Source organism: Bison bison, unplaced genomic scaffold (assembly GCF_000754665.1).
Source record: "Bison bison bison isolate TAMUID 2011002044 unplaced genomic scaffold, Bison_UMD1.0 scf7180017864177, whole genome shotgun sequence".
NCBI classification, from domain to species: domain Eukaryota; kingdom Metazoa; phylum Chordata; class Mammalia; order Artiodactyla; family Bovidae; genus Bison; species Bison bison.
Window position 1 is genome coordinate 1,645,861 of NW_011494749.1, and position 13,589 is coordinate 1,659,449.

At 38.3% G+C, this 13,589-nt stretch overlaps 1 protein-coding gene across 4 annotated transcripts in view; it reads right to left on the reverse strand.

The window, feature by feature from the left end:
* Positions 1 to 13,589, reverse strand: part of MTA3 (metastasis associated 1 family, member 3) — a 211,343-nt gene that overhangs the window by 42,185 nt on the left and 155,569 nt on the right. For all 4 annotated transcript variants that reach the window (XR_825501.1, XM_010842311.1, XM_010842310.1 and 1 more), the window contains exon 9: positions 6,288 to 6,476. Coding sequence is in view for 3 of the 4 variants with exons in the window: in XM_010842311.1 (XP_010840613.1) it covers positions 6,288 to 6,476 (189 nt within the window). In the remaining variant the exon portion in view is untranslated. The remainder of the gene's footprint in view (positions 1 to 6,287; positions 6,477 to 13,589) is intronic.

Sequence of the window (13,589 nt, forward strand, 5' to 3'; positions counted from 1 at the left end):
GAGCTGGAGAAAGAGCAGAACTGTTGTGGGAGCACCACCGCTGAAACACGGGCACAGGACTGGGCAGGAAAAGGACAGCGGAGAAAGCCCAAGCCCTTACCATGGACCACCAACACCACTCTACCACAGGGGGAAGGGCAAAAAGGCAGAGAAAGGCTCTACAGTGCAAGGCCTGCCAAGGACGGGACAGGCACACTGAAAAATTAAACTCTCTGCTTTCCAGGCCCCACATTACTAAGCTGCCTCAGTCATGTCCAACTCTTTATGACCCTCTGGACTGTAGCCCGCCAGACTCCTCAGTCCCTGGGATTCTCCAGGCAAGAGTACTGGCGTGGGTTGCCATTTCTTTCTCCAGGGGATCCTCCTGACCCAGGGATCAAACCCATGTCTCTTATGTCTCCTACATTGGCAGGCGGGTTCTTTACCACTAGTGCCACCTGGGAAGCCCAGGCCCCACATTAAGCACAAGTAAGACTTTGAAGTCTGTGGATATTCAGTTCACCCCCATTCACCCTTCCAGTGAGGGAGAGACTAACCCTCAAACAGTGGAAGGTGGCCAGACATACAAACGTGACACCAGAGACAAATGAGACTGACAGCAGTTACTTACACTCACAGCCCAGGGGAAGAGGACACTGTACAAGATGAAGGGGAACAACTGGGACTGGAGAGCCCAGCAGGGGCTATGGAATGCAGTGCCATGTAACAAGAGGGTAAGATATGCCTGGTTCCAGAAGAAGGTTCCCACAGAAGGATGTGATTGGCTTGTGTCAATAATTCTGCCTGCTGGCAGGGAAATGAAACCCATTAGGTTGAAGGCTGGGGGTGGGGTGCCAGGTGCACTAGCCATATGAGGCGCATGAGCCACACGGCCCTCACCCTTTCCTGCTGGGTGGGGGACATATCTGGCAAGGAAGGGGAAATCCAGTTAAGCTTTTGGGGTCCTCTGGAGTTCAAAGACGGTACATGAAATATTAGGCCTTGCAGTACAGTAGTATACTGAAGGCAGCCAAATAGTAAGGAAATCCAAACCTAGGCAATAAGAGACTATATTAATATACTAAAGGATCTGGTTGAAAAGGTAGACAATACACACGAATAGACAGGGAATTTATACAAAGACAAAAAGCATAAAAATAAAATGTGAATGTTAGGAATATATGGCACTGTATGTGAAGAATTCCTTTAACAAGTTTATCAGTATACTGGACATAGCCAAGAAAAGAATTAGTATACTAGAGGACAGATCAATACAAACTATACAAACTAACACAGAGACAGCAAAGCTCAGCTCTAGGAAGCTCAGTGAACTACAAGGACAGTGAGTACACAGAAAAGCCTACCCAGGGCACAGTGCAGCAGCAAACCCTGCTACGAACCCAAAGTGGAGAGACAGTATTCCGCACAAGGGAAAAGAAACATTTACATACATAGGAACTTCTCATCAGATGCTATGTAAGCCAGATAGAGAGACATCTTCAGAATACTTAAAGAGAAAAAAAAATTAATATCTTTTCAAAAGGGACAGTACAGTTTTTCAAACAAAGTGGAAGTCAATTCTCGGTCAAACCTGAATTCACTGTCAGCCTAAAGTATACTACTAAATAAATGATTACATTAGAAGAAAAGTTTCAAAGTAATGACCTAAACTCCAAGCTTACCAAAAAAAAAAACTAGGAAAACACAAAGGACATAAGTCCAGAGCAAGCTGAAGGAAAGAAATAATAAACAGAAAATCAGAAATCAATGGAACAGAAAACAGAAAAATCAATCAAATCAAAAACTGGTTCTTTGCAAAGATCAATAAAATTGATAACCTTCCTGGCCAAACTAAAGATGAAAAAAGAAGAGCTAAATTACCAGCATCAGCAATCTGAGAGGGGACATCATTACAAATCTATCCCACAGAACTTACAAGTATAATAAAATTATGAACAACTTTATGACAACAAACTAGACAAAATGGACAGGGAGAGAGAGACGCCGGCAAGAGAGAGGAGGATGCACCAGTCTTGATACAATAAGTAGACAGTTATCAACAAGTCAAACTTGCCCTGGGAAAATACAAGACTCAAATAAGAACCTGCAACAATACAGTGTAGCTAAAAGTGGAGAATAACTGCACAGGAAGGATCACTGAGGAGATGGAGTTCAGCTGAGACACCCGGAAATGGCCAAGAACAACAAAGGGTGGAGGACGTCAGCATAAGCCACACGGCGGATACCACTGCGGTCACCAGCAGCTTGCTCTGTAGAGAAGACTGACAGCCGTGGTCACTGAGGACTCAGCAGCCACTCAGCAGTGTGGAATGCGGGCAGCTTGCACACTAGAGGATTCTGTAGTGTTTGCTGGAGTGAACCTCAGCAGCCTCCTCTGCAGAGAAAGCTGGCACCTTCTGCCACCAAGGTAATAACCAAGAGCCACTGCTACTGCTAGCCTCCCAGGAGACATGCACACCCCAGGCCCCTGGCTCCTCCACATGAGCTCACATCCCATGCACCAGAACACATGCTTCAGTCACTCTGTGAGCACACACACTCCACCCTCAGCTTCAGTGATGCAAGCATGCCCCCACCTCAGGCACCACTGCCACCACGGACGCCCTCCAAAGCCAGACTCAGAACCAAGAGGGAGCCCCTTGCCCGTGACATGCACTGTGGGAGAAAGAGTGATCAGGAGGTCCCCAACAGCCCTCTCTGCTGCTGCAGACACCTTCACCCTTGGCTGCTGCAATCTTTACTGACATTGACACCTGCAATCTTCTGACTTCAGCTCATGGGGCTGAATGTGTACCTTCCCAGGAGCTGGAACTAATCCACACGGCTCACTGGTGCCCTTCTACCCCCTGCCCATTAAAACTAGTCTGTAAAGTCTGCTGTATGTGCTCAATCAAATGCACAGACATTAATACAAAGCTATGAGAAACATGAAAACTTAGAGTAACATGACATCCCCGAAGGAACAGTAATTTTCTAAGAAACTAACCCCAAAGAAATAGAGATCTAGGATTCCATGACCAAGAATTTAGAAGAACTGTTCTAAAGAAGTTGAGTGAGCTGTAAGAAAAATACAGATAGAAAATTCAATAAAATTAGAAAACAATGTACAAACAAAACAAGAAGTTCAACAGAAAGAAATCATTTGAGAAAAGCCAAACAAATTATAAAGCTGCAGAATACAATGAATTAAATGAAAAATACAACGATGATCATCAACAACAGACTCAATCAAGCAGAAAAATCTGTGAACTCAAAGACAGGTCATTAGAAATTATCCAGTCAGAGGAGGAAAAGATAAAAAAAAGAATGAAAAGAAATTTATTCCAATTATAAGAAAAAGAAGATCATATCAGAAATAAATGAAGAAGAAACAAAGAAACAACAGAAAATATCTATAAACTAAGAGCTAGTTTTCTGAAGGAAAAAAAAAGTAAAAAATAAAACAAAATCTACAAACCAGTGGCTAGACTAAGAAAAAACAAAGATTGAAACAAACAGAATCAGAAGTAAAAGACATTACAAATGACATCGCAGAAACATAAAAGGACCCTAAGTGACTGCTATGAACAACTACACCCCGCCAAATTGTATAATCTAGGGAAAAATGACTAAATTCCTAGAAATATACAATCCAGACTGAATCACGAAGAAACAGAAAATGTGAACAGAAGATTGCATCAGTAATCAAAAATCTTCCAACAAAGAAAAGCCCAGAACCAGATGACTTCACCAAACATTTAAAGAAGAATTCATGCCAACACGTCTCCACATCCCCACCAGCATCTGTCATCTCTCATTTTAGAAAAATAATAGGTAACAGATACAAGGCAACATCTCGTTGTGGTTTTGATTTGTACTGCTCTGATGATTAGTGATGTTGAACACCTTTTCACATACTTGCTTTTCACTGATGATGATGGTAGCTGGAGGCTTGTCATAAATGGCCTTTAAGTTTATATATTTCAAGTATAGGGCGGTGGAGGGGAGAGATAATAAGTTAACAACACTCAAGATGGGGTTAACAACTGCAAACTATTATATACAGAATGGATAAACAAGGTTCTATTGTATAGCACAGGCAATTATATTCAAAATATTCTGTGATAAACCATAAGGGGAAAGAATATTTTTAAATGTGTATATATATATAATAACAGAAAGTAAAATTGTAAATCAACTATATTCAACAAAAAAATAAATAAAGCAAAGGCTACAATGATTAAAAACAAACACCCAAAAGTACAAAAAACTATTCAAAACTACACTAAACAAAAACCCTTTGAACAGGTAGGCTCCTGATGGTCTATCTTCTTTTAGGTTTTTGACACGCTCAGTTGCTTAATCGTATCAAACTTTTTGCAACCCCATGGACTGTTGGCCTCTGGCTCTTCTGTCCATAGGATTTTCCCGGCAAGAATACTGGAGTGTGTTGCCATGCTCTCCTCTGGTGAATTTTCCTGACCCAGAGATCGAACCACATCTCCTGCACTGCAGCAGGTTCTTTACCACTGAGTCATCTGGGAAACTCAAGGTTCTTGACACTGGTGGCTAATTCCAATCTCCAAAATACAACAATCCTAATGTGGACTGGCTCATTGACAAGCATTCTAACTACCTTCAGAAAAACTAATATACATAATGCAACAAATTTACAAGAGTTTTATTAGGTCATGAAGGTAACAAAAACCCATCTAACAGCATTATTGCTGTTATGCTCATTTCACACCATTATTTTATCTCCTATAAACGCCAGCTTCTATGTCCAAGTGTATTTCATGACGCTGCTGTTGAGCGTTATTTCCTAGTCCTGTACTAAGTGCCCGGGAGGACTGTCTACAAGTTTCACACCTCAGTGTATACCTGTCAATCTGCTATTCTCTCCTTTTAGGCATCAGGGGTCAGCTGAAATGCCAGTTAACTCCCTGAAGAGACTCCTGAGTTGACGGGCACAACCAATAGCTCCCTTCCCACCACTTCCACAGTACTTGTCCTTACGGCTGAAAGAAATGATTACACTATATTTTACTTGAGGGCTTATCTTTCGATCTCTTGATCACAACTACAAATCATTCTCTGAGGTAAGGTCCACACTGCATTTCTGATGCATGCCTAGTGTGTTGCAGGTGCTCAACAAACATTTGTTGAACTGAACTGAGTTCAGAATGATTACCAGGACACGAAATGAGCATGCCACACTCAATGCAGGGAAAAACACCTTCGCTTTGGTGCTTTTCAGATCTGAAGACTTTGTTCTTTAGGGGGTTTTGTTTTTGCGGTTTCTATTTAGTGGTGTAGTAACTGTATATTACATTAGTAACACTGCATTGCTGTGCTATTCTGGCCATCTGAAGCTAAATGCCACCAATGCATTTTAAATTCCCAGCTGCACACCCTATAAATTGAAACCATGACATATAACAATCTGGGTGTGAGTGAAGTTTTGCCAAAACAAATGCCAGTGACACTAACAGCTTTAATTATCATGTTTGGGATTTAATATATCAACTCATATTGATAAGTAAAAATTTCCTTCAGAATAATTTTAGAAAGATGCAACAACATAAAAGACATGATACTGGTTCACATTATATACTTCACAGTCTATTATAAAGAGTCTACTTTCATAATTTTTAAAAAATGACTGCTATAGAAAGCTATTTATGAACTTCACAAATAGAAATTTCCCCATTTCAAAGAGACTGTAAGCTTAATTAAAAATAGCAATTCCATAAAGACAAAGAAAGTACACAATAGTAGACATAATTACCTAGTATTTAAAATGCAAGTAAGATCATGTACATTATCAGGAAGAATAAAGATTGAAAACCCAAAAAGCAAATCCTCCTGCTTTGCTTGGTAATGGTTGTTTATATATTAGAGATCTGTATCAAATTCAGGCTCAATAATTAGTAAGATAACCAGAAAAATACCCAAGATCTAAAGGAGAACAACAAGCTTAAAAAGCAGAGATCAGAAGTATCTAGTTCAAATGGTCAGAAAAGCTGCGCATAAATTAAAACTGGAACTCAGAGAGAGGTGAAGAGGATGAATTCATACTGCCAAAGTTTATAACAAAAATCTGGGACTTCACGATCTTGGGTCTTACAATTACTTCTCAGGACAAATGTCAATTTCTCTCTCCACAATACTGACCTGCATTCTATGCTGAGTAGACAAAAATTACTAAGTCACAGGCTTGCTAATGAATAGTTTAAGGTTTACCAAATTTTTAAGAGATAAAATATTCCCACTCCAACATTTTACTTAATTCACAATTTTCTACTTACAAAGTCTTGACGTATGTCATTGAAGTCTTTGCCATATTTTTCCAATGCCTCTTCAAATAAACTAGCTTCAGAGGCTGACCATTCTTCCATTTCATCTCTGCATAAAACAGGTCCCCCAAGTGGTACTAAGACACTAATTGCACTGCTCAAATCATAGCCGTGCCTATACAATGTATCCATAGCATGAAACTAAAAAAATAAAGAAAATGGAGAGAAGAGATTAGCCAGAAAAGCAAATTTTCTTGATTATTTAAGAACAGAGATATTAAAATGCATGATGGACTTAATTAACAACAATATACTTAGTATTTTTTAAGTAACATAATTAAGAAAAATTTAAACAACAGATTATTCAATTATTTAAGACATCACATACTGCTTTTAAGAAAATGATGATTTGTACCTTTTAAGATATGTATTTTTTTTTTAATGCATTCACTTCTTAGAGCAACAAATGGCTAGATCTTCTAACCATGAAGATCTAGGACCTCCAGGAATTAAAATGGGAACCCAGTACGTTTCACCATCCTTTTGGTTCAAGGTGCCAGCATCACTTCAGCTATCATATAAGGCTGGCACAGCCTTCTTTGACAAGGGAAAAATACAGAGGATGTATCAGAGAGTGGGAAAAAATATTTTCAGGTTGGATTAAGAGAATGATATACTAGAAATGAGAGATGGAGGAAAAAACACCATGAAACTGAGAATGATGGTTAAGACAAAATTACACATCCGTGTTAAACAAAACAAACAAAATAACATATACACGTAAAAATAGTAACTTGGTTGAAATTCTGTAAGACCAAGAACAAATGACCGGGCTTGCTTGAAACAGCTACCTAGGCCAGCATGGATTTCATACACATTCCAAAGGTGAGCGACTGAAAAGCAATTAGAAAGGGAGGAAATATAAATTTGGGTAATATTGGTAAACTGGTTTTTTCCAAAAAGTACCTTGGGTCTAGCTTATTTTAAAAAGATCCGTTCACAATATGCACACATATTTGCATGTGTAGGAGGAAAACTGCAGAACAGGACAGTCAGCTCTGTGTCTAGATAAGCATGTAGGTGTGGCGCAGACGTGGCTGGTGGTCAAATCCTTGCCAAGTGGGAGCTAGTTCTGTTTAAGCTTTCTAACATGTGAAAGCCATGTGTTACACCTTTTACACAAAGTATCTTCTGATAATTAACTAAAAATTTTATAAATGGGGATAGAGCCACATCTATGTTTTACTTTAGCCACCTGATGCGAAGAACCGACTCGTTGGAAAAGACCCTAATGATGGGAAAGACTGAAAGCAGGAGGAGAAGGGGACGACAGAGGATGAGATGGTTGGATGGCATCACTGATGCAATGGACGTGAGTTTGAGTAGGCTCCGGGAGTTGGTGATGGACAGGGAGGCCTGGTGTGCTGAAGTCCATGGGGTCACAGAGAGTCGGTATAAAAGCATAAAGTAAGCTCAAATAGCAGCTAATATCTATTAAAGAGAAAAAAATTGGCTACAACATGACTAAAAAATACGTAACACTGTGATAACATTAGGTTGTTGAAAAGGGTATGGAATATGAATTTGTTGACAGAACAGGCAGAATTTAGGACATGATTAGGAACAGTAATTAACTGCTTTTACAAGGGTTAACATCTCCCCTCAAATCACTGTATTCCACAAAATAAAAACACGTAGAGATTTCATTATCAATTTCCTAGTTATTATCTCAGCTAAGACCACACTGACCATGTGTAGTCTTTTGCTCTGTCACAATCACGAAATAATAACTTCAGCTTGCAAGTGAATTTCTTCTCAGTCTTCTGCAGCAGGGGTTACAAAAATATTGGAACTGATCTTGATTCTTCATTTAAGTTCTGCAAACTTCAAAATCAACTAAACTGCACCTTTCTAGATAACCTCTCAGTTGACAGATTCAGCAATTTAACTATACATACACTGTTAATTCACTCTTACACCATCCTTGAAAATAAAAAACTATTGTTTCTAGATAATTGATCTATGAAAATGCAAAGACAAATGTCATTTAGGGATCCCTTCAGTTAATAATATATTCCCATAAATGATTTTTAAAACTCCAAAATTTACAGTGCATAACTAAAAAAAAGTTACTGGTATTCAAAAATCAATAATTATACAAATTAACTGTGTTGCTGAGATTCCTCAGGAGGTACAAGTAATTTTTGTAACACACAGGTGCTTTGAAACCAGAAGTCACAGAATTAAATGAGTTTCTCTCAGCTGATATTATACCAACCATTCAAAGCATGAATGGATTTCCAGTCTTTTTGTTCATGTTAGATGAATGAAAATGCCTTTCTTATAGGTACTTTTTAAAATGATGTTGGGCTAGTATCTAATAAAGCTTCAAAGTATGAAAAATATCCTAGCCTCTATAAATAACAGTAACCCAAATCCCAAGTGATCAGGTTGTTTTAAAGATTCTGTTCTTTACAATGTGTTTATATCTCTAAATACTGAAGCAAAGCTTTGCTTTTGAAGACTAGCTCCTGCCCTGTGTCACAAATCAACTGCAAAGAATGGGCTGGACTGAGGCTGACCATAGCAATGAAACCTCCAAGCCCACATTTACACCACAGCCCCGAGGAGAGTGCAGTTAATGATCACTATGCGAAGAAAATAAACATCCCATGAGACACAGGCACTGTGGAATGCCTAAGGAACAATTCTGTTAAAATAAATGACCAGAGAGGATCACAGAGGAAACCAGAGAGTCATATTATTTGCTCAGAGTCCACATTAATGCCATCCTTCTGACACACATAGAAGCTTCTTCAGAATGAACTTTTGTATAGTTTAATCCAACCCTAAAAAGCCAAGTAAAGCACAAAATATACTTTCTGAAACAGCGGAGACAATATCCAGTGAAGACTCACAGAAATAAGCTAAGAAAAGACATAAGAGCATGACATATAACCAATAGCTTACTGTTCATCAGTTCAGATAAAACTCAAAGAGCTAGACATATAAGAGAACACACTGGCTGAGTCCATTTATGTGAATTTTGGGAAAAATAACAATTTATGGTGAAAGAAGTCAGAATAATGATTACCTGAGAAGAGGAGATCACTGACTTGGAAGGAGCATAAGGAATCCTTGTTCATCACCTAGACCTCAGTGGTGGTTATATGCATGTATATACATGTAAAAACTTATAAGCTGGGCATCTAAGTGTACTTAATATACTTTATTACATGTATATCTCAACTGAAAATAAGATAAAGAACTTAAAACTGAAAATCCTCTCTCCAGCTAAATACTTTGTGAAGACACCATCTTCTAAACAGAGATACAGATACACACAAATACAGATACAGAATCCATTCAAAACTAAATTTTAAAAATCATAACAGCTCAGCACAAGCTTTTCTCTCTGCCAAATAGTGGTGAAGGTGTTGTCACATTTCATCTCATTCAAAACAGATGGAGATGACAAACAGAAGTATTTTAGGATAAAGACTGACAATGAAATCTTGGCAGTGGAATTTTCATCTTTTGTTCATCAAACAGAATTACATTATGCTAAACTGGACTATTGTTCAGCAAATATTCACTCCCTCTGTGGGCCTCCAAGGGAGTGTATTCTTCCACTCCGTTGAGGTTGGGCCTAGCTATGTGACTTGTGTGGCCAACTGGATGTTACGCTGCGTGACATAACAGAGCCTTGACATGATTCGTGCATTTAGACTTGTGCTGCTGATGTTTGCCAACAGAATACGAGAGAGATACAGAGCAGGACCCAACTTACAGCTTCATACCTGAATCAGCCCAGTACAGTTCAGCAGAACCCTAGATAATCTGTAGAGGGATGCACAAGATATTAATGCTTGTTGCTTATAAAGCAATGAAATTCTGGGCAGTTTAACTCATGTTTTTCCCTTTGGGGAATTAAGAGCTTATTCACCCAGTGCTAGCAGCAGTGTGAGCAGAGCAAACAGCCTACAGCTGCTGCTCCTCTTTGGAATGATCTCAATTTAAGAAAGATTCATCTCCCCCATCTCCCGGGGCAGCCTGCACCCAATGACGCAGGAGTGTACAGGCTGAGGCCTTCATTCACACATCAGAGCCTACCTTCTCCCTCTGTTTAATTCTGCCTCCCTCCCTTCTCTTCCACAGGTGTAGATCCCAACAGCGCTCCGTAATATATTTCCAGCATTCAAATCTCATTGCAGAATCTGTTTCTCAGGAACCCAACATGTAACATTTTGGCAATGACAAAATGATACCCATATATATTCAGTACTAACTACTGATTTGTTCAGTTAATAGTTTTACAAAAATCTTATATGTGTAACTCCAGCACAATATACAGCATTCAGACTATCAAGTCTATTTTAAAATTAATGAGCATATGGTTTTTTCCAAGTAGAAATAGAAATTCTCATGACTAAACCTCAAACCATGATCAAGGCAAAATTTTTTATATGTAAGTAGTTATGCCATCCAATTAATTTTTGCTTCAGTGCACAGCCCTCAAAGGAAAAGCCTTCATTCATAATCAGATTTGTGGGGACCTGGTTGTCATTCATTCATATCTATCTATAAGACACCCAGAGACATGTTCTTCTGTGAACTCATACTTTCATTATTATCAAGAGAAAGCTCTAGGGGTGGCAGGCGATGGTAACCCCGTGGCCCTAATGTCACTTCCAAACTTACTTTGAGCATAACTGTGGGGTCTTCCCCCGGCTCTGATTCTAGACACAAACCAGACAAAGAATACAACTGTGTGGGGATACCGAAGAACACACAGCGCAGGCTAAGGTAATTCAGAAAGAGGAGGCGTGAGAGGCCAGCTTCCACACAGATCTGAGCTTTCACCTGGAGGGTATTTTCCAAATGGCTACTAAAGAGAACAGACCAAACAGAAAGTCAGCTTCGTACTAAGCTACGGTGAAAATGGGCAAGACCACATTCACCTCCGAGGGAGCAAAACCCTTGGATATTCCAGGTCTTTGTGAGAATTACAATATGTTAAAATAATTGGTATCATACATGTTCTCTGACCAGAAGCCCCAAAGCAATTAAGATAGATTTATGAACTGCATTTCCTTGGAAATTAACTCCCTATCAACTGCAAAATTATAAATTAGGAAATACTTAGAACCAAGTGATAATGAAAATACTACATATTAAAATATGAGAGATAGAGGGACATTTATAATCCTAATTACTAATAACAGAAGAGTAGATAAATGATATTAATGAGCTAAAAATTGGTCTTGTAAAGTTGGTATAGGAATATCAGGGTAAAGCCAAAGAAGAAGGAAGAAAATAATAAATAGAAAACAAATATAAAGAAAATCAACTAACCGAAAATCTCATTCTTTCAGACAAGAAAAAGAATTTTCTGGCAAAACTATCAAGAAAAAAAATAAGAAATGTGACACATAAACAATAACAGGAATATTCCCAGGTGGCCCAGTGATTAGGATTCCAGGCTTTCACTGCAGAAGGCATGGTTTAATTTCTGATCAGGAAACTAAGACCCCACAAGCTGCACAGCATGGCCAAAAAACAAACAAACAAAATTACTATGAAAGATTACGTTGCTAAATTTGAAAACCTAAGGAAAAACGGAAAATCTCCTGATGTAACTGACCAAAGGACTTAGAATAAAAACTTACTCTAATTATTAATCAAATTATAACCATATCCCAAATCGAGGGATATTCAAAGTAAATTGCCTATACTCTTCAAAATGCCATGGTCGCAAAAGATAAAAACAGTGAAGAACTGCTCAGGATTGAAGGTAATTAGAGATAAGACAACTAAATGCATTAAGTGATTCTCAAGTACATCTTGGATGAGAAAGAAAATTTTTTTCTCCTGACATTACTGAGACAACTAGCAAATCTGACTAAAGCCTTTAGATTAGATAACAGTATTATAACAATGTTCATTTCCTGAGTCTGAAAACTGCTGTGGTTAAGTGAGAAATGATCCTTGTTCTTTCAGGAAATACCTCCTCAAATACTGTGAAATAAAGGCACATCTATTCTGTAGGTAAGTAAGTAAGTAAGTGTTAGTCGCTCACTCGTGCCTGACTCTTTGCGACCCCATGGACTGCAGCCCACCAGGCTCCTCTGTCCATGAGATTTTCTAGGTAAGGATACTGGAGTGGGTTGCCATTTCCTTCTCCAGGAGATCTTCCCAACCCGGGGATCGAACCCAGGTCTCCTGCACTGGAGGCAGATTCTTTACCGACTGAGCTACGAGGGAAGCCCACAGTTCAGAAATAATATGAATATAGAGAAAGCATGATAAAAGAAACATGGTAAGTGTTAATATTGGGGAATCAGGGGTGAGGGGAGGACAAGAAGTCTTAGTACTATTTTTACATTATCTCAAAATACAAAAATAAAGTTTTAAGAAATATAACTGCAAGCCTTCACTAACACACACTTATAAATTCAAATCTCTTCAACACGAACCCTCCACAAAGAAGTCAAAACAATTTTCACTATATTTCCCCATAGTTCAATTGTGCAGTGATTTTCTAGTGTTTCTTATATTAGTGTAAAATGCATGGGAGGAAAAGTCAAGTAAAAGGCAACATACACTGAAAACAATTAAACAAAACAAAAACAAATTTAAGCTCAAATTTAAAAGAAAGAGATGGATAAACAGATGCTTAACACAAGGACACAATTGCCCCCAAGACAGTTGGCAGTGTCTCTAAGGTCATTTTATATCATTTAAAAATTCTTACCTGCATTAGATCATCAGACAAAAAAAAAATGTGCTTAATGTAGTAAAGTATTGCCTTAATGCTGTATTTAGAAGGAAGGAAAATTTCATGTTTTGTTTGTTTTACTGCAGTGGCAATCCATTAGTTCAAATTCTAATTTTAGTCTTGGATACATGGATACTCAGAAGTACTCATAAGTTTTAGCAAAATGAGTTTTAAAAATTATATGAATTCTCATTTAATAATGTAAGTTAATGCCTAAAATGTTCACTAGATTTATATATTGTACTGAGTACAATTTCTTTAAATGATGTAATGACTGTGATTTACAAACCGATCTCACTTCCCAGTACCCTCAAAGCCCTAAATGAAGTGTCTGACGTGAACAGGAATCACAAACAGTGAAGTGCATGGTCAACAGCTGGCATTTTAACAGAGTATCTGAGGGATAAACCTATTGTCGGTTAAATAAACTTTTTCTTATCAGAAAAATAAGTTATTTTTTCTAAGTTTTTCTTGATGGGAAAATTTTTTTTGTAAAAAGTATAGCTTGTTTTAAGCGGAAGGTCTTTAAACTATAA